Source organism: Ceratina calcarata, unplaced genomic scaffold (genome assembly GCF_001652005.2).
Source record: "Ceratina calcarata isolate Rehan_Ccalc_2016 unplaced genomic scaffold, ASM165200v1 scaffold180.2, whole genome shotgun sequence".
Classification (NCBI taxonomy): Eukaryota; Metazoa; Arthropoda; class Insecta; order Hymenoptera; family Apidae; genus Ceratina; species Ceratina calcarata.
Genome location: NW_017139431.1, coordinates 1,761,122 through 1,784,877, shown reverse-complemented (window position 1 = coordinate 1,784,877; position 23,756 = coordinate 1,761,122). Strand labels below are relative to the sequence as shown.

The 23,756-nt window shown below is 38.4% G+C and overlaps 2 protein-coding genes across 5 annotated transcripts; one reads left to right on the top strand and one right to left on the bottom strand.

Moving 5' to 3' along the window:
- Positions 1–8,061: 8,061 nt before the first annotated feature.
- LOC108632987 (uncharacterized) lies at positions 8,062–12,878 on the bottom strand. Of its 4 annotated transcripts, XR_003388734.1 has the most exons (6): positions 11,426–11,579; positions 10,545–11,067; positions 10,180–10,485; positions 8,933–10,089; positions 8,251–8,378; positions 8,062–8,153 (listed from the first exon to the last, which is right to left on the bottom strand). XR_003388734.1 is itself a non-coding variant. In XM_026810966.1 (4 exons), the coding sequence occupies exons 2-4, from the start codon at positions 11,064–11,066 to the stop codon at positions 9,688–9,690; spliced, it is 1,230 nt and encodes a 409-aa protein (XP_026666767.1). In that variant the 5' UTR covers position 11,067; positions 12,725–12,878; the 3' UTR covers positions 9,621–9,687. The 4 variants fall into 4 exon arrangements, 2 of the variants coding, with proteins under 2 accessions (XP_026666767.1, XP_017893376.1); XR_003388733.1 differs by having other exon boundaries at positions 8,062–8,378; XM_026810966.1 differs by lacking the exons at positions 8,062–8,153; positions 8,251–8,378; positions 11,426–11,579 and adding an exon at positions 12,725–12,878 and having other exon boundaries at positions 9,621–10,089.
- A 7,172-nt stretch (positions 12,879–20,050) lies between these two features.
- On the top strand, positions 20,051–23,407 carry LOC108632988 (proline-, glutamic acid- and leucine-rich protein 1). Its single transcript, XM_018037888.2, has 8 exons — positions 20,051–20,231; positions 20,342–20,740; positions 20,826–21,172; positions 21,239–21,418; positions 21,494–21,758; positions 21,827–22,027; positions 22,092–22,384; positions 22,711–23,407. The coding sequence occupies exons 1-8, from the start codon at positions 20,130–20,132 to the stop codon at positions 23,279–23,281; spliced, it is 2,358 nt and encodes a 785-aa protein (XP_017893377.1). The 5' UTR covers positions 20,051–20,129; the 3' UTR covers positions 23,282–23,407.
- Positions 23,408–23,756: the final 349 nt, after the last annotated feature.

The window sequence follows — 23,756 nt, the reverse complement described above, 5'->3', positions numbered from 1 at the left end:
TAGCTATTTATGATTAGCATTATTCTTCCGACGTCTGAGTTCTTTTTAATTATAGTAAATGCGTTTTTCTAAGGTACATAAACTTTTGGGATTGACTGTATAGCCAATACATCCTTAGAATAATATTCATTTCTAAAAATAATCTGTTTACCTTATAATAAGAAATTGACTAGTTCTGGTTTATTAAGCATATGAACATGTTACGATATAAATGTACCAATCCGTGCCAGACTTACTAATTAGTTTATACAAGTCAGTTTCAACGATGAGAAGCGTACCATGCGAATACGTGGATTTACTCATTCGCATATTTTTTTGCTTTAATGACCAGGTGAGGCCAATCTGGCCGAGCTGACGCGTTTATATGACCCTTCAACCAACTGTATAAGACATAATTGCAATGTATCGAGAATGACAAAAGAAAAGGCATTTTGAAAAGTCTTTCTACCTTTTATTGTTCAATTATTGGAATTCTACACAATTTGTAATAAGTATTGAGCATCAAGGAAGTGTATAGAAACTGCACGTTCTTGCTTTGAATGCGAAAAGAGCGGAAGGTATTCCACTGAAACGAGGATTTTCAGAAATCTCGAGGCAACAACGATTGAATGGTCAGCGGTGGTGTCGCGTGCTCGCATTTCTGGTGAAGACCACGCGGTGAGCTTACACCCTCGCTGCATAATGCGAGCACATCGTCCTCGTTAGGGGGATCTGTAGCTGCGTATTGTCGCCGCTAACAAGCGCTAAATAGACTGCTGGCTGAAATCGTGTGGACACTCTACACACAGATGGGTACAAATCGTAGGCGAGCAACGATTTTAATGGAAAACTCTTTACGAGCACTGAACATATTTAATTTAAGAAATATTCAAAGTGTATTATTGACTGAATTCGTGACTTGTAAATTTTATCCAAAATGTTATTATAATTGATATCTGTCGACTTTTTATGACACTTATATACTTAATTAGATATTTATAATTTTTGTAACATCTACAAACAGAGAAATCGTTAATAATTTTTCGATACCTACAATTATGACATTTATTATCGATTTTTCAATGAGGAGCAAAATGCACAATTTGGCGAAAAGGCGGCGACGTATAGCGATACTCATGAAAAAAGGTGGAAGCTATACCACTGGTAGGATTCCGGAAAGTCACGTACGATCGACAACGAAAATGATATTCTCGGTGTAGGAGAACGGACCCGGTCGCCTGTTCAAAGGCTCGTTAGCGATGGGTTTCCCCGATGGGGGTTGTTGTCGGACAGGGCAGGTGAAAAAGTTCCGCGCAGCCGGTGCAAAAGTCCGTTTTGTTACAGATCGCTCAAAGCCCCGAACAGATTTGCGTTGCCTACATTATAATGGGGTGGGCGCGCGCCCATTTCCACCGATCTGGATCTCACCATGGCTCCTTTGCTCTCTTCCTCGAGCGGAGCGTGCCCGGCACCTTAGAATGGAGAACGCAATAGGATCGTCAGGGATGTTTTTAACATCGTTTCTGTGTAAAATGACGACTTAATAAACGGCACCAGGTGATGCGCTTTTCCGGGTCCACCTATAATTCTCTGCTTCCTTTCACGATTGCTACGAATTCGAGTACCTATTTTAAGTAGCTCACCATGCATGGTTCCGGGTAAAGAGAATTAGATCAGTCTTTATATTCAATTTATTAAAATCTAATACGATATACATGGTTCCCCTAAATAATTTTTTCGATACCTACAATTATGACATTTATTATCGATTCTTCAATGAGGAGCAAAATGCACAATTTGGCGAAAAGGCGGCGACGTATAGCGATACTCATGAAAAAAGGTGGAAGCTATACCACTGGTAGGATTCCGGAAAGTCACGTACGATCGACAACGAAAATGATATTCTCGGTGTAGGAGAACGGACCCGGTCGCCTGTTCAAAGGCTCGTTAGCGATGGGTTTCCCCGATGGGGGTTGTTGTCGGACAGGGCAGGTGAAAAAGTTCCGCGCAGCCGGTGCAAAAGTCCGTTTTGTTACAGATCGCTCAAAGCCCCGAACAGATTTGCGTTGCCTACATTATAATGGGGTGGGCGCGCGCCCATTTCCACCGATCTGGATCTCACCATGGCTCCTTTGCTCTCTTCCTCGAGCGGAGCGTGCCCGGCACCTTAGAATGGAGAACGCAATAGGATCGTCAGGGATGTTTTTAACATCGTTTCTGTGTAAAATGACGACTTAATAAACGGCACCAGGTGATGCGCTTTTCCGGGTCCACCTATAATTCTCTGCTTCCTTTCACGATTGCTACGAATTCGAGTACCTATTTTAAGTAGCTCACCATGCATGGTTCCGGGTAAAGAGAATTAGATCAGTCTTTATATTCAATTTATTAAAATCTAATACGATATACATGGTTCCCCTAAATAAAATGATTAAATATCTTCAATCTCTTCTTTCCGTCTGTAATACTTCATAAAATAGACTGCCAAATAAATGTAGAGAAATCAGATTTTACCCTACAACTCCAGTGTTGTAGGTATTGTATATCAAATTGGAAAGAATCGCCGTGGCAAGGTGTGAAATTAAATTTCGCGAGATGTGAAAATACAAATTTGTACGGGAGGGGAAGGACAGAGGAAGTTGGGTATTTAGTCGAATTCACGTGGCGAGGCATCTGTCGGACAACTTAACAGCCACCCTCCCTTTGTCAACCCCGATTCCATCCCCTTTTTATACTACTGTAGCTCTGCGGGATGATACACGGCTGAGACGCCCCGCGGCTTTTTCTTTCGTTTTTTTCTCTTTTTATATTTCTCCTTTTGCCGACAAATAAGGGCCACTGCATAAGCATATTACGCCGGTAACGAGCAAAGCACACACGACGCAATTAGAGACCGGACCGAGTTGTATCATTTTATCCACAGCACTAGCCTACCTATGCATGTGTCAGTAATCCTCGTCCTTTCTTCACTATTTTCGATTCAATTTATTCATTTTTATACATCAATGCCATAAAATATTGAATAGCTGAACTTGTGAAATCTTTTATGCATTCCTTTAAAATTAGATTGAAATTTCGTGACGCACGATTCGTTTCGGAGGATTCCGCGAACATGACCGGCGTTTTCGAATCTCGGATCAAATTTTACGATCGATTTCCTGCTACAGTGGAAACAACTGATCCTGAGCTGATTTATTGAAGCTGTAGGCCTGCTTAAAATAGCTCGTAAATGACCAAGAAACTCATAGAAAACAAGTCGTAAACGATGGAAGATTAATACATTGTGCTCCCTTACTTTTACTCTCACAAATGGAACGTGTCGTTTCCCTTTCTAGAAAATGCAATGGATTTTGACAATTCTTAAAATCAGTACTTTGTTAAATCGTTCTTGATATACGACACTGCTATTTTAGAAAACATAAAATTTACATTTGGGTACAAAGTAATTTAATATCTGCTGAAAACAAGACCTCCTTCGAATGAAAATTGTGTTAAATGTCGTTGGAAGTGAGCTATAAAAATGTCGTTAAAATAGTAGCGGTTATTAAATGTTAGTCAAGCGTAAAGTCGTAAAATTTACCTGAGAAGATGTACTTTTCTTTCAGCGTAACTAATTGTAAGTTACAACTCAGATGTCAACACAGCTACTTTAAATGAGATAAAAGAGTTGAATTAAAACGAATACTACACGTTCTCTTCTAATGCTGCATTTTTCCAGAACAATTAACGGGATTATCGTCATCGTTTGCGTCCAGGAGCTGATAAGGGGAGCTGCGTAAGCCAGGGAGGGATTGTTTTTAATACAAAAATAAGAGGGTATACACCGTCGGACGTTAACGACTAGGACGAGCACGCACCATTAGCTCGCATCCTCCACCCGTGGCACTTGGTTTGTCTACCTATTTTAACTGATGTAAGGCCGCGTGTCTCTCGCCCATCTTTTTACTGTTTTAACCACGGGGGACCGGAACGTTCCTGCGCCGGACACGTGCCACTTTTTCCAAATTAATACCGTTGAAACATTCCTGACCGATTCGTAACAATGACAGTTTCATTAAATCACAGTTCAGAGAAGCCGGCTCCGTAGACGCTTCAAACTTCGAACAAACGGAGCGTCGATTGTTAGCAGAGATAATATACTGTGTACGTGCGCGTCGATGACAACCCTTTAGTCCATGCTTTCATCTACGAATAACTAAAATGTGCAATACAGGATACATTTCATACTTACAAAAGCTATTCCTACATTTCCTTTAAATCTAAATAGAGCGAAATAAAAATTTTTCAAGAATTGTCTACCTAAGAAATTCTTTTTAAGTATACGTAGTTTAAAGAATAATGATAAAGAATATGGGAAATAACAATCGACGGTGGATAAGGGTGAAAGTAAATTTTGTACAACGGTAAAGCGTAGGTACACATCAAAATAGAGGAAACGGGGAAGAGGGAACTTCTCTTGACATTCACGTGTCCAACGTGGACGTCGACGATGTCATTAAACTCCTCGTTACGGGGAGCCGAAGCTAAACCAACTCTCGCGCCCGTGCCGGGTGTAGCTGTAGCTAAACTAACGGCGAGGGTACGCGACCCAACACGGACCCGGGTACCGAGGCTTTATAGCTAGACAGATTCACCCCGGTGATTGGTTACATTACCGATATGCGCGTCTCTCATCAGGGCGATGCTGTTACAGCAATCGCGGTGAAACTCCTCTGCTTTCTCCTATCCTCCACGAAAACAACACCATAGAAACCGTCTACAAGGAATACTATACAATGAACGTTCCCTCTCTTACTTATCCCTCTTTTTTAACTTTCAACATTCTTTCCATTTCTACATTGAAAATCTTCATAGTAAGTAATCTGAACAATAATGATTAAAAATAATGAGTTCAGCAAACTGATCCAAGAAACCGAAGAGAGGACGCTATGGAGTTGCAAATGGGTTAGAGTCGATCTCCTATAGGAAATCTTGGGAATTGATCGGTCCGGATGTCACATTTTGTCCGTGCGTGTTCTCACCCTTGTTGTTGGGGTTTCGTGCCCCGTTTGCACCCTATACACACGAGTAACAGACGCACGTGCGTTGAACATATACAAGCTCCCTTTCCAGCACCCCGTACACTTTCCCCTAAATTTTCTCTCTTCACCGTTACCGATCTCGACTCTAGTTCATAGAACCATTTGTCTCTGCGGTTTCCAATGTAAAGTTACAACTTCATCTGTGATCCGATTACTGTTTATCATCTTTTACCAGGAATACGTGGGCAGTATCGCTATTTAATTAATATTGTTAGCACGAATAATCATTCGTGCTAACAATACCGTACATGCATTGATCTATTAAACGTGAAAATATGAATGCAGACACATTAAATTATTTCTTTATTTTCAATAAAGTAGTACAAACGAAGTATCTATTTGTTCGTCTCTGATTGATTTCTACTGTTGGTCATTTGATAGGTCAGACCCAAATTGTATGTACTGGAAAACGAGAGTTTTGGCGAGGATTAAACGGTGCAACGAGTTACCGCATAGTTGTAACTAGAACAGTTGTAGCGTCCTACCATTTGGTCTTTAAACAAGCGAACAAAGTGGATCAACACGGTCGAATCGTGAAAACAGGAGAGTCCCTGACATCGTACATACGTGTCTGTTAGGGGTGTCAATTTGTCCAGTGGAAGTCCAGTTTGTCCCTGTTTGTTTCCAGGAGAGCTTTATTTGCAGCATAGAAGGACCACGGGCGACGGGCTCGAGGGTGACGGTATGAGTAAGAGTAAGAGGATGAAGCCCGTGCATGACGCACATATACACGCGTCACACGACAGTGTGGAAAAGTGGACGCCTCGCGTTATAACGACGTCCTGATGCCAGCTTCTTGTTTCAGGGTGGAGAAAAAAGGTTGGTAACGAGGCACGACAACCGTAGAAACAGCTGTTTCACAAAAGCTCCGATCGAGAAACTCCCCGGTCCGAGATTCCATCCAGCGAACAGAAATTCGTTTCTCGGTCATTGCTTTCTGGCAGCCAAAGAAATTATTCTGGACCTAAATTGGTATCATTGAAACAATACAAATGAGAAACAGTCATTTTTATCAGAAAAGGAGTTTACTGTTTAAAATTTTATTGTAATTATTTTTAATGTAATAAATATAAAACACTAAAAACGAAGAAAATTGATCTATTTTTTCTGTAATTACAATCCCTGACACGAGCGTGGAAGTTGAAAAGGATAAAATTGATATCTGCGGGTGCACCGAAATCTTGAAAACGAAGATCGACGATAAGTATCGTGAGTACGATTCATACGCGTTTGGGGCACCACCAACCGAGCACGGTGCGATAGATATATTTATGAAGTGATAGTCACGTGGCGGACAGTGATACAATATCAGAACACGATTCGCCACGTGTCGCTCGACGTGAGTTCTGTAACAGCACTTTCGCTTTATTATAATACACCCCCTGTGTCCGCGTTCCCGGCGATCATAATCGCATTTGGCTTCTGGCTTTCACATAGAAATCACGTCCGAACACAAATCATGTTACATGCTCCTTCCTATACGTGTAGTAAAACGTAACACATCCTCGTAGAGAACGCAGGCTGGACGTCATACTATTATCAATAGGTAATTGTCCTCATTATTCTCCTGTCACACGAAATAAGTAGACTTTGGTATCGATTTCAGAACATTTTATATCATTAGAAGTATTATTTTATAAAAAATGAAGCTACTCTCTACACAGGAATTTGGAGACTGGTGTTCGTCTTCAATAGACGAAAGGTACGACCAAATTTTTGTGAAAAAGGTGCCAGGCATTGGATACTACTGTTTACACGAAAATGTGGAAACGAAACAGTGAAAGAGAGAACCGGTGAAAGCGACGAAAAGGACTCGGCTATACCTCCCGAAGTTGACCCATAAATCCGTGTTTGATGATTTACTGTCCTTACGAACTGGTAGACCGGAGGAATATTCAGTACGGATGCTCGGCCAACGTTCAATGCCATTGCGGCCGCAGACTTCCAAAACATGGTAGAACGGCTGTATGACAAATGCAATGCAGGTCTTCGACCGATTCTTATGGTCACTCGCAATTGCGTAAGACAATTTATGACTCAGCTTCAACGACATGTTCGTGCCAATCTATTCATGCCATTCTGTCTGTAAGGGCTGTATACATTTAGACACTGAAAGTCATATTTCTTAGTACTCTTACTTCTCTAGTTAGTTCCTCGAATATAAAAAGGATTAGATTGAGGATTGGAAAATGTTTTATAAAGAATTGAAGAAAATTTACTAGAGATTCATAAATGTGTTACGTCCTTTCACCCCCATCTTAAAAAGAGAAATCTATGCACCGCTTGCAAGATGACCGAACAGGTTCTATCGTCCCACATGTGGAGTATTATGGAGGAGCGTCGAACGCGTTTTTCACGAATATCCCCTGGCTGTTTGTTTTGTCCGACGTCGATTAAGAAGATTCTGTTCCACATTCTAGTATTTCGATGGGGTCCTGGCCGAAAGATCCCACGACCACCCGAAACGAACGCCACAGTGCCCGCATCTTGACATCCGCCGTGTACCTACGCTATTTAGCAATAATTTACTCAGCGTCGCTCGTCGTCACGGAATGCTATCGAAAAGTTCAGAATGGCGTGGTCGTTGACACCGGGGATCAAGGCATTAGATCCCACGGGTATATTGTTGTCCAATGACACGTCCGTATTTACGCGTCGCATGCCAAAATTGCATGTCCCGCTCAACGTAAATACGCCCGTATGAGCATCGAGGCCCGGGGATAATATTGATAAGTGGTTTTCTCTTTTATCGTTACTACAATACAATATTCATGTTCACTCCACCTACAGCCAGCTATGCTTCGAATTAAATAAACAAGAATTTCACGGTAGTAAAATAAAAGTTAATTTAACTGTTTATTTTTACTCAAGATTTTCTACGCTTTATTCTTTTTAAAAGTACAATATTTTATTGATTCTAAAAAAGGGTAAAAGTTTTTACATGGAATTCACAGGGTCGCCCAATAATAGAAGGATTAAAAGATTAAGCGATTTACGTGGGTGTCAGAGGATCAATTTTATTTGTTAACCCAAGTTATTCAATGCCACCAAAAAAATCTTTCCTCACTTTCACCCGTAGAAGTTTCTTTTCACCTGTTTACCGGCGATGTAAAGAGTACATTTATCTCGTTACACAATTCCGACTGGCTTAAAAAATGTGGAAGTTCGAAATTTATCAATCGCACCTTACCTAAGACGAAGACTATTCCCAGGGTTGGCACCAGGTTTTTTTATTCCCGAGGACGCGTAAGAAACAGGCGTTATTCAGGAAGGGGACGTTGACAAATAAGTTGTCCAACACACGCTAAAACGGAACACCTGAAAAATCGAAGGATTAGTGACACCCTCGAGAATTTGGAACGATTACTCGCGCCCTTCAAACCTAACTCTTTTTTGTGTTGCCGCCCTTCTTCTTTACTTCGCTTTTAGTATTATTGACAAAATTCTTTATTCACAATTGATATAAATAAAAATTATTTTACAAAACGCCGTGGTATGTACGTAATTAAAATAATACTGCGTTTTATACATATTCTTAACTCATTAATATAGTTGATGTATTTATGATATTCCTCAATTCAGAATATTGCTGCTTTACTTGATGCAAACGGTAGCACGGATGACATACGAAAGTAGGACAAAGCGAGCAAATATCTGGGACGATTCGTAACTAATCGGTAGCTACCGGAATTTTCTGCCACTGACGACCGAATAACCCGAATAGTTCACGGACGTCCAGTTTTTCTACTATCCATTATTTTTCACCCCAGACGCTCCTACCTCCCCCAAAACTTTCTCGAAACCTCGTGCGAAGAACCGAAAGTCGGCTACCGAATTTTTCCGATCTGCCTTTCTAGCTATGATTTACAAACCTCCCCGGCATGCAGTCAGCATCGTGCATCTTCCAGGTCAACGCAAACAATAAAAGGAAGTCTCGTTGGTGACCAACTTTGAGACTAAATGAGAGAAACTGCTGTGAGACGTCGACGCGGCAAATTGTAGCTCCGTACGACGGAACATGGAACTCTCTCGAGGCAAGCAGACTCCTCCTGTTCACCACCCGCGTTTCTCCTTGCCCGGTAGCAGAGATTCAGCTCGAGGCAAAAGCCACCCCATCGAGGCTTGCCACAACAATTTCTCTGTTCACGATGTAGGTTACCGAGGCGACGCATTCAGGAACCTTTTAGCCTACTGCTTTACTGCCCTACAATAAATCAATTGCTACCGTCTGACCGCCAAGGACGCGCGTGTTCTGCTTCGAAGGATCCTTTCGAAAGTTCATCGACTGTGCCGATCTGCAGCTTAACTTTTTCCTCGCTCCCGAGAAAACGTTCCGGTTTAACGAAACTGTGCCGATGCTGACAATTATGTGTATAATGTCGTTGAACTTCTTAAACAGCATAGAATCTCGAAGCTTAAAATTTATTATTGCATACGTATTATTTTGTTTCACAAAATGTATAACAAAAAAATAAAAGAATTTTATCTAATATTAGTAATACTATATTTCATCTAATATTATATCTAATATTTATTATTATATATTATTATTATTATTATATCTAATGTTAGTAATATTATAGTAATATTAGTAATAATCTTGATTTCACTTAATTCTCTATCATCATTAATCAAGGTAACCCCTTTCATTCATAATCGGAATCATCTTCTGCGCCAATTTAATAGCATCTGGATTCTTGAACACATTGATTTTAGTTTCACCCGATAGCTGGCCAAACACCTCGTTAAAATCTTCGGTATCTTCTTTATTTGCTATCATGCGCAAGCAAAGTATAATACCAGAAAACACCGTGTATATTCTTCTTTTGTCTATTGCTTTCTTCAGTTCCTCCATCGTTGGTGGCTTCTTTTTGCAGCCAATACTTTTCATAGTATCACTTAAGGTATTCAGATAATGTGTCAGAAAATAGTCGTCGTTGTCGTATTTAATTTCAAACTCGGGGCAAATGTTCAGAAAATATATGAGGTCGATAGCTGGAGAACTATAAACAGCCATTTGATAATCAACCTGAAGGAAACCAGATTAAAGTTTTCTATTTTCTATATAATTCTAAAATTTTCTATTTCTATGATTCTACGTTTAAAAGAGATATGTTACCAATAAAAAATCAGTTGGTTCACCGTTTTCATTTTCTACAAACATCTCATTGTTAGTCCAACAATCTCCGTGATTCAGCACGCAGAATTCATCCTCGTCGTAATTGTACACATCCATGCACCGCTCGGCTATAGTTTTCTCCAATTTAAGCAATTTATCCGCCGCAGCCGAGTATTCTCCGTTCGACCATTTTCGCACCTGGTCAGCTATTCGCAAAAGACTTACTTCCATCAACCGAAAATAGGACCTCGGACATTTAATCGTTGTTATGCCGCCGTCTTTAAAAGATTCGATTAATTTCGGATCCTGTCAAAATTTGACACAACTCGTTGAATAAGTTGAAGTACCTTACGAGACTCACGTACCTTTTCAAAAAACGCAACAGATCCAGCGTGTAATTTTGCAATTCGTTCTACAACTAACCGGCAATGTTCGAACGGCAACCCTTTCTGACGATCTTTCATGAAGAATCCTCTTTCTAGTAAATTTTCCATAATAAGGACCGTTGGATTCTCGAGAGAGTAGTACAATTTCGGGCCAAATTGACAACCAACGAGCTCTTCGATTTGTGGCAGAACGTCGCGTAAAATTCTCATCTCGGTTAGACAGAAGCTTTGTTGTTGGCACATATCTTTTGACAGTTTATTCGACGGTTCAACTTTGATGAACATACTGCTCGTCTTTTCAGATTCAGCGATCTCATTGTTATTTTTTGTAACAATTTTGTATCGAACGTCCACCTTGTACAGATCACTGAGAAAGTTTAATCCTTTTTCCGACAAACTGTTCTCCGTAACTTTCAAAACAATTACATTCTTGTTGAGCAACTGTTTTCGAAGTGCTCTTTCGAAGACTTGCATGTCGAGTTTCGTATTCTGCAGTTCCATTCTGCAAAATAAAGTATGTCGTCCATGTACAAACGTACCTACTGTAACTAAATGTAAACGTACGTTACGTAAGGTACGTAAAGTAAGATTATTAAGTAATTCTCAGCGTCTTCTATAGTTTGGGTTAGCTCAATTTTCATCAATATAAATAGACTCAGTAGCTAGTATGTCACGTATTTCACTCTAACATCGAATACCTTGTATGATTATAAATATACACACAGATTATACATATAATTATAAGAATATAATTTCGATTTCAGAATGTACGACCTTTATATGTATAGTAAAAATATTGTAACTTCTGTACATTTTCATTTAACTGCCAAATATTTGTCTTTGAAATAAATTTCACTTACCTAAACGTGTTTGCCTTAAAGCACAGATTCTCAGGAGATAATAATAATAGTAGTAAAAGTAAAATCTTACTTATGGACAACTAGTTTCTTCACCCTGAATGCATGTTACTCTATCTTTTCAAGACTGCCGTCTGCATATGTACAGAAGTGCACTTTGTGCTCGCTCGCTCGCGTACGTGTGTATCATTCTTGATAATAAGACATATATATGTATAGATATGAACATCACGTAACCTGATCAAGATCGTTTCCGCGTAAGTACTTTTATTGCGTATTCTGCAATCTTTGCCTATGTAGAACGTTACTAGGAATTCAATGTCGGGCGGAATAAATAAACGCGTTTCACGCATTCATTGCTTATAGATTTAAGAATAGCAGCGACTAATAAGACAGAAGGAATATGTATTGAAATTTTATTTGAAAACTATGAAGTATAAATATTTGTCACACATTACATACATTCTTGAGCGAAGAATAAATTTTTTGACTGCGATACAGATATAAGGTGCAATATAACGAGCGAGAAAAAGTAGGGAGAGCTGGTTTGACGTAAAATCGGGTAACTTCGATCTGAAATCATGTAACCGGGCAGCGGTTGGTTAAACAATACGTGACCCTCTATAAATATAAAAACAAAATTGGGGAAAAAGGGTGAAGATGATTTACTGCAGTTGCAGAAGGTATCCGATTTTTTGTGGAAACGCAGGACTGTGGTAACCATCGAAACGACTTTCGGTTTACCGCATACGTCGTAAAAATTTTTAGGTAGCATGAACCGAAAAATTTGGCAGAAACTCGGGGAACGAGAGAGGAAAATGTATGGCAAGAGGAGAGAGACACGGTAGCTGTTTTGTTCCTCTCCATAAAAGTTGTGCGACTGGGCCTGGTCCATGCTACTTGGAGAATTTGGCACCTCGGATGATTTGTGGAGTCTCTGTGATCGGTGCTGGCCATGGTTTCTCCTTGTATTCTTTCATTTTTTTGGGAAACCAATATCTGTCAAACTTGGTCTTGCTGGCTGATCTTGAACTATAAGTCAAATACAAATAAAATTCTGATTCTCGTATTCTTCTTACACTTGTGCATAGATTGACTCAGTAGCTAGTATGTCACGTATTTCACTCTAACATCGAATACCTTGTATGATTATAAATATACACACAGATTATACATATAATTATAAGAATATAATTTCGATTTCAGAATGTACGACCTTTATATGTATAGTAAAAATATTGTAACTTCTGTACATTTTCATTTAACTGCCAAATATTTGTCTTTGAAATAAATTTCACTTACCTAAACGTGTTTGCCTTAAAGCACAGATTCTCAGGAGATAATAATAATAGTAGTAAAAGTAAAATCTTACTTATGGACAACTAGTTTCTTCACCCTGAATGCATGTTACTCTATCTTTTCAAGACTGCCGTCTGCATATGTACAGAAGTGCACTTTGTGCTCGCTCGCTCGCGTACGTGTGTATCATTCTTGATAATAAGACATATATATGTATAGATATGAACATCACGTAACCTGATCAAGATCGTTTCCGCGTAAGTACTTTTATTGCGTATTCTGCAATCTTTGCCTATGTAGAACGTTACTAGGAATTCAATGTCGGGCGGAATAAATAAACGCGTTTCACGCATTCATTGCTTATAGATTTAAGAATAGCAGCGACTAATAAGACAGAAGGAATATGTATTGAAATTTTATTTGAAAACTATGAAGTATAAATATTTGTCACACATTACATACATTCTTGAGCGAAGAATAAATTTTTTGACTGCGATACAGATATAAGGTGCAATATAACGAGCGAGAAAAAGTAGGGAGAGCTGGTTTGACGTAAAATCGGGTAACTTCGATCTGAAATCATGTAACCGGGCAGCGGTTGGTTAAACAATACGTGACCCTCTATAAATATAAAAACAAAATTGGGGAAAAAGGGTGAAGATGATTTACTGCAGTTGCAGAAGGTATCCGATTTTTTGTGGAAACGCAGGACTGTGGTAACCATCGAAACGACTTTCGGTTTACCGCATACGTCGTAAAAATTTTTAGGTAGCATGAACCGAAAAATTTGGCAGAAACTCGGGGAACGAGAGAGGAAAATGTATGGCAAGAGGAGAGAGACACGGTAGCTGTTTTGTTCCTCTCCATAAAAGTTGTGCGACTGGGCCTGGTCCATGCTACTTGGAGAATTTGGCACCTCGGATGATTTGTGGAGTCTCTGTGATCGGTGCTGGCCATGGTTTCTCCTTGTATTCTTTCATTTTTTTGGGAAACCAATATCTGTCAAACTTGGTCTTGCTGGCTGATCTTGAACTATAAGTCAAATACAAATAAAATTCTGATTCTCGTATTCTTCTTACACTTGTGCATAGATAGCAGATTATCTTAAAATATGAAATTACTAACAAAAATAAAATGTAACATTTTATATATTTTATAATCACAAAACAGGGCGTTCAATGAAACTTTTATTTGTGTCAAAAAGAAAGCTTCTTTCGGACAGTTCTAAGATAAGAAGATTGAAAAGGAGCAAGAGAGGTGCGAGAGGAAGTCGTAGGGTACACAGGGATAGGAAGTAGATGAGAGTCAGAAGGGTAGCTGGCGCGGCGCGCTGGTAGGAATCCTAGATCAAGCGGGCAAAGCGCGTGGCGAAGCACACCGTACTTCTGTACCACGGTGTGCCCCGAATGGACCGGTACGTGTTTGGATCGCTTTTAAGAGGGCACCGTAAATTTTGCGGCCCAGCAGGGTCATAAACTCGAACCGAACCGAACAAACGGCCCTCGCGAGGTAGGGGTGCCACCGACCCACAGGGGGTACAGCGCGCGCGCGCACGCCACGCCACCCCGTGCTGCACCACCTCGCACCACTTCACAGCATGCTACAAATAAGTCCCCCTCTCCCAATCTCTCTCTCTTTTTCTCTCTTTACGGTTTCTAATTTCATCTCTCCTCCAGTCCCACCCTCTATCGGCTCTCAGTTTCTCTTGCTCCGGTCCATCAGGGAAAGTTTGACATCTTAACGCTTCTATACAGTCTCCACAAAATTCATTCAGATTATTTATTGATTTTTTTATTTTCCTATCCTACACAGTTTTCCTGTTGATTCGACAGTACGTTTGAAAATAAATGTTAATAGAGTGTGAAAGCTCGAAGGACGTTGCGTCGTTCAATCAGGTGCCACGATAAGACGCCCCTCATATGCAAGCTCGTTGTGTGTAATCAAGTTAAAAATTTATATACAACACTGCCGGATGACTGTGAACGATGCCTGGACGGGATGACATTAAACTCGGTTACATAAAACAAATGCACGAGCACGCGAGGGGGAAGCCCCGTTGTAGTATCCCGGAGCCAGCGTGCCACAGAGGAAACCCTTTCAAGGAATCTTTACATATGCATGGACCACCAATGATACCATAGAAGATCGTCACCCCCTACATCGTACCAGCACAGGCCATTTATGCCTTCCGTGTGTCATAACATGATAAAATTTATAACAATACTCTCTACATTTTCTGCTGCATCTTCGAGTATCTGAAACTGCGTTCTCTTCAGATTATTATGAATCTCATTTTTCGATTATAAGCAATAAAATGTGCTTTGATTATTAGTAAATCGAGATGAATATAGTTTAAAGAATAAATCATCAGTTTCATCGAACTTCTGTTAATATTAACGAAGATATCGATTTACAGGATTACGAAAATATATGCCTGAGACCAGAATAATATCCGGAACATCCGGCGGGGAACGGTTCTCCCAATAATCCTTCTCGCGAAAGCCACCAGGTTACCACGAAAATGTAGGCCCCACCGAGCTTTGACCGACTGCGTTTTACGTCTGCCAAGATCCACCGGCTGCAAGTGTTTCATGAAACAGAAAATATGGTCAACGACAATAAATTGGAAAGCGTGGAAGGACTTTCACTCTGAAGTAAAACTGTCCGGAAAGCCTAAGTGAGACGACCTGTTGGTCTGTGAGGGAACAAGATCGGAAGGCGAAGGATTTATTGAACGTGCATTTCCTTTCGAACAGTGGTGGTTATGGTCAGGGTATCTCTATGATCATAAAACGAAATCGGGAAACATCTTCTTTGCCGTACAGAGCCAACCATTGTCCTGTTAATTTTGTTTACAAGCAACCATTGTTTCCTATGGATTGCGTAACTATTCTATGCCAAAGAAATTGTATAACTCGGGACTGGGTCACGATTATTACCAGTAGTTAAAGGACCTATTACGTTATATTGCGCGGGCGTGACTTCATGGTTGTGGTTAGATTATAATAATCTAGGGTTTTGGGCAATGGATAAGAATCAATTCCTGGGATTAGGAAGGTTTCTAAACATTGTCTATATAGCCCTTCCTGCTAAAAATCAATGCTGTTCATATAAAAAAAAAATAATATCAAACGTCTTGCAAAATAATAAAAGAATCGAAAACGAAACACCGAAATATCGTATAGCATACTATATTGTATAGTGTATAATATTCTCAACAGGAATCTTTCTATGTATACACCCCTTCGATATTTACGCGCAGGGGGTTAAGTATATATGTTACATAATAAACAGGAACAAACTCGTGATCGTAATCTACAATCTACGTGACTGAATAGCGCAGCGGGTATATACTACACCTTTTAATAGACCCTCGTATTTGTATCTATTGTGTTTTGTACCAAGTAAATAAAAAATAAAAATTGCGAATCTAATTACATACTTCAATTTTTTATTTCCAAATGTGTTTTATTTCCAAACGAATAAGTACAAAAGTACATAATATTAAATGTAGACATTGTGCAAATAAATAATAAAGATTTTTCATTCTATGTACAATTGGATTTATGATCAATGCGTCTTCCCTGTAAGTTAAAATTAAGAAAACCTGAAGAAATCCTATACAGAGAAAGGTATTTTCATTTAAGAAAAATAATATCCCGACGCAGGTAGATTTTGCCTGAACACGACCGAGCCATTCTTACACAGTAAAGTCAGTAAAAGTAGAATTCAGTTTATTGCGATACTACAGTTAAGTTTAATAGCTAAGTACTTTGTAACATCTACAGGAGCGGCAAGTAAACGTGGAAGCCGTCGTTGAAGTTGGAACAGTGCAATATGACGCGAAGCTGTCAATTAGGAATCCATCAGTCGAATTCAATATCTGCTGAATCGATCCCCTTTCGACTGTCCATAGGTTGTCACAAGTAATTGTCCTGAAATTTGCTTACCTGTATACTTACGACAAACAATTTCCCTAAAGCATACACGTATACCAATACAAACTAAGCTTCGCTCAATTAAGGATTGCAATCCTTTTCTGATTTAATCCTTTTTATATTTGTTTCTAACTGACCGTCTTACCGTCATCCGTTTTAATTTATAAAATTTCCGAGATTTTCTGTCACGACCGTGTTGGTACATGACGAACACGGCCTCAGGTATTATGCAGGTGAAACAGGAGAGACTTTCGCAGTCTTGTATCCGGGTAGCGATGATATTATTTAACAAACAAGCCGGATGGGAGACTTACCAGAGTAATGTTACCACTAATCTTTGCAACGACTTGGGAGCGGCTGCATGCAAACCTATTCCTCGATAATTAAGAGATTAAGCTCTGTTGTCTGACACTGTCTCACACTGCGTCCTCCCCTTTCCCTTTTCTCTCCTTGGCCTCTATTAGATTACAAATCTGTTATCTCGATCACTTCGTAGATTCTAGATTTTACGTAATAGAACGCACGTCTTCCGTAAATAGCATTTTAATATCTATATGTATATATCACGGTTAAAACAATTGAATAACTCCAGTCGATAAATCCAAAAGAAAATTTCGAGAGTTTAATTTCATATTCGTTTTTTATTATGTCTATCGGGGACATTGTAATGTTAGAAAATAGTGCAGTAAAATGCGGGTGCTTAGGGAGTTTATGTAGAAAAGTGTGTAACATTTTCAAACAACGTTTACGCCATTTGTCTTATTTCCCGGGACGGTATAAAGGGAAAGTAGGGGGAGTAAATTGTTGAAAGTCCGGCTAGGTCCAGTAATTCCGAAGGTGTACCATCACGCGGCATCTCGATTGGTGCGGACGTACGAGCACGCACGTATCCGCGGTACAAGACTGAAAGGACACGTCTCGAATATTTTACCCCGGGAGTTTTTCCTCTTTAATTGATTCAATCGGCGAAAAACACGGCAGGACCGCTTCACCCTCCGGGAATTTTCACCCGCTGCCGCCGCCGCCGCCGCCGCCGCCTCACGCCACCTCCGCGTCATCCACGCTTTCAGCAACCAACCGCTGTAACGAGACGCTGGAACTGTACCTATATAACCTTCCTTTTCGATGAAAACGCCAACTCCTCTTCGCGGTTATTCCCATCCCAGCACCCTCGCCCGCCTATTCGTTTCCCTCTCTGTTCTCTTTGCCTTTCACGCCAACCTTATTTTCTCTTTGCTATTATTATTTTCAACTACAGCCAGGTTTAACTTTCTTTATCATCCTCACGTTAATCTCTCTGTTATCTCCTAATCAAACTCCTTACTCCTCCGTCAATCAATTTTATTCTCTTATTTCTGTACAATTAGTCCACATGTTCTTCAACTTTCATTCCTCCTTGCATTCCAAACATTTTCTGTACATTGTTTGTGACCGTATTAATATTAAGCGTTAGTATAATCATCTTGCGTAGACGTTCACTTAAACGTGACACCTCTTATGAGTTAATTCCAACGAATAGCATGGAAACATTTAAATACGTAAAAGGAGAGCGGATGTAGTTGTTTGCCTGTGAGAATTGAGCGTTTGCGGCAACCCGCCGGAAACAGAACTTTCTATAAATGGTAGAAACTCGTAAATTTTCCGTTTGTTATTTTAATTAGAGCCTTCGGGCAATACTTAACGAGAATCTGGCTGTCTGCGTTTATATTGTACGCCTCTACAATGGGGTATGATATTATCGGTTTCCGCATGACAGCCTGTAATCCGCGCCCCAATCGTGAAACAGGAATTCCCTGCTGTACCTTTACTTCTTATTCGTTTATCGCCCCTCAGCTTCGATGTTCATTAATATAAAGTAACTATTAATGTAGAGTAAAATATATTGAATTGCAAAAAAATAGTGTCGCTAATTAAAAACAGTACAGTTTATTGGTTTCTAATTTTAGAGATCTCGCGACGGAAAGAAGTGCTATGAAGAAACGGTAGTATCGAGCAGTTTTTCTAACATTTTTTCATACCAACCGTAAGGTTGTCTAGCTCGCTGGAAAAAGGTCCAGTTTTTTCCGTTACTGCGAAAAAGCTAGTGGGACTGATTTTTTGCCGTTAGAAAATACCGTTAAAAAAGCAACGGGCGAATGATTTACAGTGCGAATTTTTTTCATTCAGTCAGTCAAGAAATTGGAGATAAAACAGAAACCCCTTTCCCAGTTAGACATGTATTCATCTATCATGCAAAAAATGTACGTGACGACGCGAGGTAGACGTTTTTAAGCGAAAAATCCTATGTTTGCTAGAAAACAGACGGACGGACGTGCTATAAACCAAGAAAAAGCCGTTAGTTGAAAAAGTGACTTCTCGGCTTCCCATTTTCTCAAAAAGTACCGTTTTTTTTCCTCCCCTTGAGGAATGCGCTTGCAAACAATTTTTCAAAGCAACTGCAAGGGTTTATGACATTTCTTTACTTAAAAAGTGTCGACGGGTTCACTTCTGCAAAAAGTTTAGCTACGTAAAAAGGGAGTAAGAAAATGTTTGTAAATTCAAACTTAATTAAAAGCGGACACGATTAGGTAGAGTGCGCTTATAATGATCATCTCGTGTTCTACTGATGTTGAGAAACATGATACTTTTTTCTAATAAGTTGTAATTGACTGATATGAGAATAAAAAATCTATTAGAGCAGTGGCAAAAATGGGGGACGAAGTTCTGGGCAGAACGCAGATGTGGCCAATATTGATTAAATACCATGTGTAAATGAAATATTTTGAAATCGGATATTTTAATTTGTAAATAGAGCATATTATTCCCAGTGCATGGCATTGTGATGCCGGTGTCTGTTGAGTTCAGAAGGGCCGCTTTTAATGAACCGGACGTGTATGGTTCCACGTTAGCAGTGTCGTATTCAATTCCCGAGCCTCTGTGCTCTCCGTAATCCCAAAGTAAATTCTCTTTCCGATTCTTCGACCCCTTTCACCCCCTGAATTCCGGCTCACGTTACCCCGTATCCAAGGGCTTGCGCCGATTCCTTCAGATTTTTTTTCAAAGGGCCCACAACCTACCCCGGCGCACCATTCGCGACTTCTTTTTTTTAATTTTCCTGCGGCAAATGCATTCGATTTCCCAACTTTTCTTGCGGCACATTTTATATTTTGTCAAAGCGTAGTACATAATAATGTATGTACATTATTGAATAGGATACATTTCATAATCTTTTATCTATGTTTATCGTACTAAATAAACACACATTGTAAAAATTCGATACAGACTTCAAACTCTAATTTGCAATGCACAACATGTATTTAAATTAATGTATCAAAGTGAATTCTTTTATATATTTATTCGCTTGTACGCCTGAAGAGTACGCCACATGACGGCTCACACATTTTTATTGTGTAAGAATAACCTAATCTCACCCTAGTGTTGTTACGAGAGTATTGGAACCACGTTGCTTTTGAATTAGAATCGTATCAACAATGGAAATAATTAATTCTCTGGATTATGATTCAGAAAATTGGGGAGAATGTCTACAGAATTTGATATCTTCCAATGGAGACATACCACTTGATATAGAAGAAGTAAGATTATAATAATAATATACATAAAGTCTATAAGAATAATGTTATAGTCCTAAGCTCTCAGTTCTTCCTCTAAATATTTAATTATATAAAAAATTTTTTGTTTTTAGGTCGATAAAATACAACATAGTATAATTAAAAGCATAAATACTTATATAAATTCATCTTTGACTTGTGCCAAGTGTTTATTAGTATTAGATCAGATTTTGCCTCAATTATCTAAAGATATACTCTCAAAATATTGTTTATTATGGATGTCAAAAGCTACTGATATATTAGAAAGTGATCGTAGTATTCCACAAGAAATATCCATCTCTTGTAAAGTTCTTGGACAATTGATTATAAGATCTAAAGATATTCCTGATATACAGAAACAAATTTCAATGCAAAATGTGAAGCAGCTCATTAATGTAATTAGTAATTTACGGATAGAAAGAAGATGTGGACCAGTATATTATGTGATTGCTGTGCTGTTGAATAAATATCCAGAAGTTTGTGAACGACTACAAGTAATTTTCTGATTTTCTTCATTATTTTAAGAAATTCATTTCTATAAATATCTGTTCATTTTTTAAAATTTTTTTTTTATTTCAGACTTCCATTAGGAAGATTATACTATCACAAATTGATTCTACCCAAGAGAACTTAATTAATGCAAGCGCTAAGTGTTATACACTTTTGGCAAGAGTCACAGAACGTTCATTTAAACCGCCAGTCTCAAAGCCAAGTTACACTGGTTGGACATATCATCAAGCACTGATTTGCAACAGTTTGCACGTAATAATGGATGAATTATTTTCTAGTTTAATGGAATTGGAAAATGTGAGCATTTGGGATAAGCTGGAAGTGCCTGACATTTCTGAAGAAGATGTTATTACACTCTGTAGTAAACAGAGTCAAAGATTCTTAAATCTGTGCTCTTATTTATCTCATATGTTACGGTAATGAAGATAATTTACAAACATACACGTGTAGAGATATGTATTTTATAAAGTTACATTTTATAGTGGATTCGATAAGAAAAATTCAGTATTTCCACATGAGATTTTGAAAGTTGTGTGTAGAGGATTAACAGTACAACCATCAAACTTAAAAAATCGGAATACTGTCAGAGAGTTGATCTTATATCTTATTTTACCTAAACTCCATATTGCTTTGTTCGATGTTTTGGACGCATTAATTGTTGGGTAAGAAAATATAGCATTACATCAGAATATATATTCGTTTCTTTTGTATTTGATTTATGTATTTAATATATTTAGGTTTAAGGAACAATTAATAACATTTGGATCAACAATATTGCAACTGTTTCTTCAAACGTTACAATGGACAGAAAATATTACAGAGGATCAGATAACGATTAGCGGCAAGAAACCATACATAAATTTGAGGATATGTGTCTATAAAAGTCTTAACTCGTGGCTAACGAATACTAATGGCCTGTCAGGAATAGAAACAGCTGCCGATGAATATCTTCCTTGTATATTAAAAGATATTACACCAGAAAGGGATCGCGTGTTGTTAACGGTCAGCAATGTTGTGATTTAATAATGTAAAACGTGAATTCAATTAACAACATAATATTGTCATTACAGATTCAAAAGACACAAAATTTATCGAAACGAGCATTGAAGCGTCTACGGGATAGACAATACGAGAAAGGCACGTATTTAAATAATGGGATAGCATCTAATAAGGAACATTATCTAGATGCTGACGTGTGTAAGGTGGCTCTCGATACGCTTCAAAATATATTTTTTAATAGCGGCACTCTTTTAAAAAGAGTATTCTACGAAGTAAGAATTTGCTTTTTATATTTTACTGTAGTGTTTGATATTATTTTATAATGATATTTTTCAGACTGTACAAAATGTTATAATACCATTGTTGTATGACTGTTACCTGAGTTCTAATGAGGAAAAGTTTTATAAAGAGAATCCTGACTGCCGTTTATTATTATTCAGAGTTTTGAGAGCCTTGCAAATGAATCCACATTCTTCGATACCATCGCCTACGCAATATTCTCTAGAAATATTCGAAATGGCTTTGAATGATAATAATTTGCATATTACTCAAGAAGCCAAAGTAGCAGTGGCAGAACTGGAAAAAATTGTGCATCCACGTGCACCGCCTCTTCAATTGACCCAAGGAGAGTAAGTAAAGTTCATAATCCGCATAAAGACGTTAATATTGATATCGTATCCTTTCTGGTATTTTACGAGAATTTAAAAAAATATATGTAATAGTTTTAACTATAGTTTATTAGAAATTAGAAGGTTGAAATACAATGAACTGTGAAAAATTACACGGAAAGAATCTTCTCGATCAACACGCACCGCACCGCATCGACACGACTCGACTCGCACCCCACTCTGATCGCTTTTTTTTCACCTCGCTCCTCGAACCATCAATGACGCTACGTTAAAACAAAAGACCCTTAAAATTACGTTACTACATATATGTTGTCTTCCTCTTTTAGAATGGTTCAAAAGGAATTTGTTACTAACGGTCAAACGATGCAAGAACATATTGAGGCAGTGGAAGAAGAAGTGTCTACTAACGTTGAAACTACTGCAAATGCAAATCCAGGATTATCGTTATCGAAAAGAGCAAGAGTTGCGAATTCACATTCTATTGAATCTTTTGAAGTTCAATGTTCAGCTACAACTGAAATTCTTGCAAACGAAGATATAGAATTATCGAATAAAAGATTAAAAGTTACAAATTCTGATGAAAGTATTGAATCTTGTATGAAAAGTATCAGTAAGGAAGTATCCCAAAAAGCAAACGAAGCTTCTCAACAAGAACACATTAATACGGCAACAGAAGTATCTGTTGAACATATACAAAATACAGATATTATTCGAAATGAACAATCAATACAAACTTGCGAAGAATCGATGAACAAAGAAGATTCAGTACCAGTCACAATGGACATTGAAGTAATACAAGAACCTGAAAGTACTAAAAACTCGAATAAGGAAGATGTTAATGATTCAGAAGATACATTATTGAAATTGTTCCAGGATATACCAAAGGATAATCACTAATTTGATCTGATCAATAACTAACAAGAATTATATTGTATCCGATTATATTAATTCTGAAAATGCAGCATGTGTTTTCTCGCATGCTTCAACTCTTTTATTTAAATAAAATATATTTGTGAAATATAATCTTCGTTACACAGAACACTTACAATTAGCTCCCTTACAAATAAAGATTAATTATGAAATTAAACGTAAAACGACCAAGGAGATCATACTAAAGAGTGGCAGTGCCTGTGTAATCATGGGGACAGCAAATAGGAACCAATGGGGTTCAAAATATAGTCCGTAATCGTCCTTTTCAGTAGAAATCATACCGAGGATAATAGAAACGAAGTTTCCGGATAAACGTAAAATCTTCTAATAAATCTCCAAGACCACAAACTCGACTTATCCTCATATTTTTACGATATGAAAATTATACAAAATTCATCACAAAACTTAAATAACTCTTGTTTTCATGAAACTCAATTTCTTT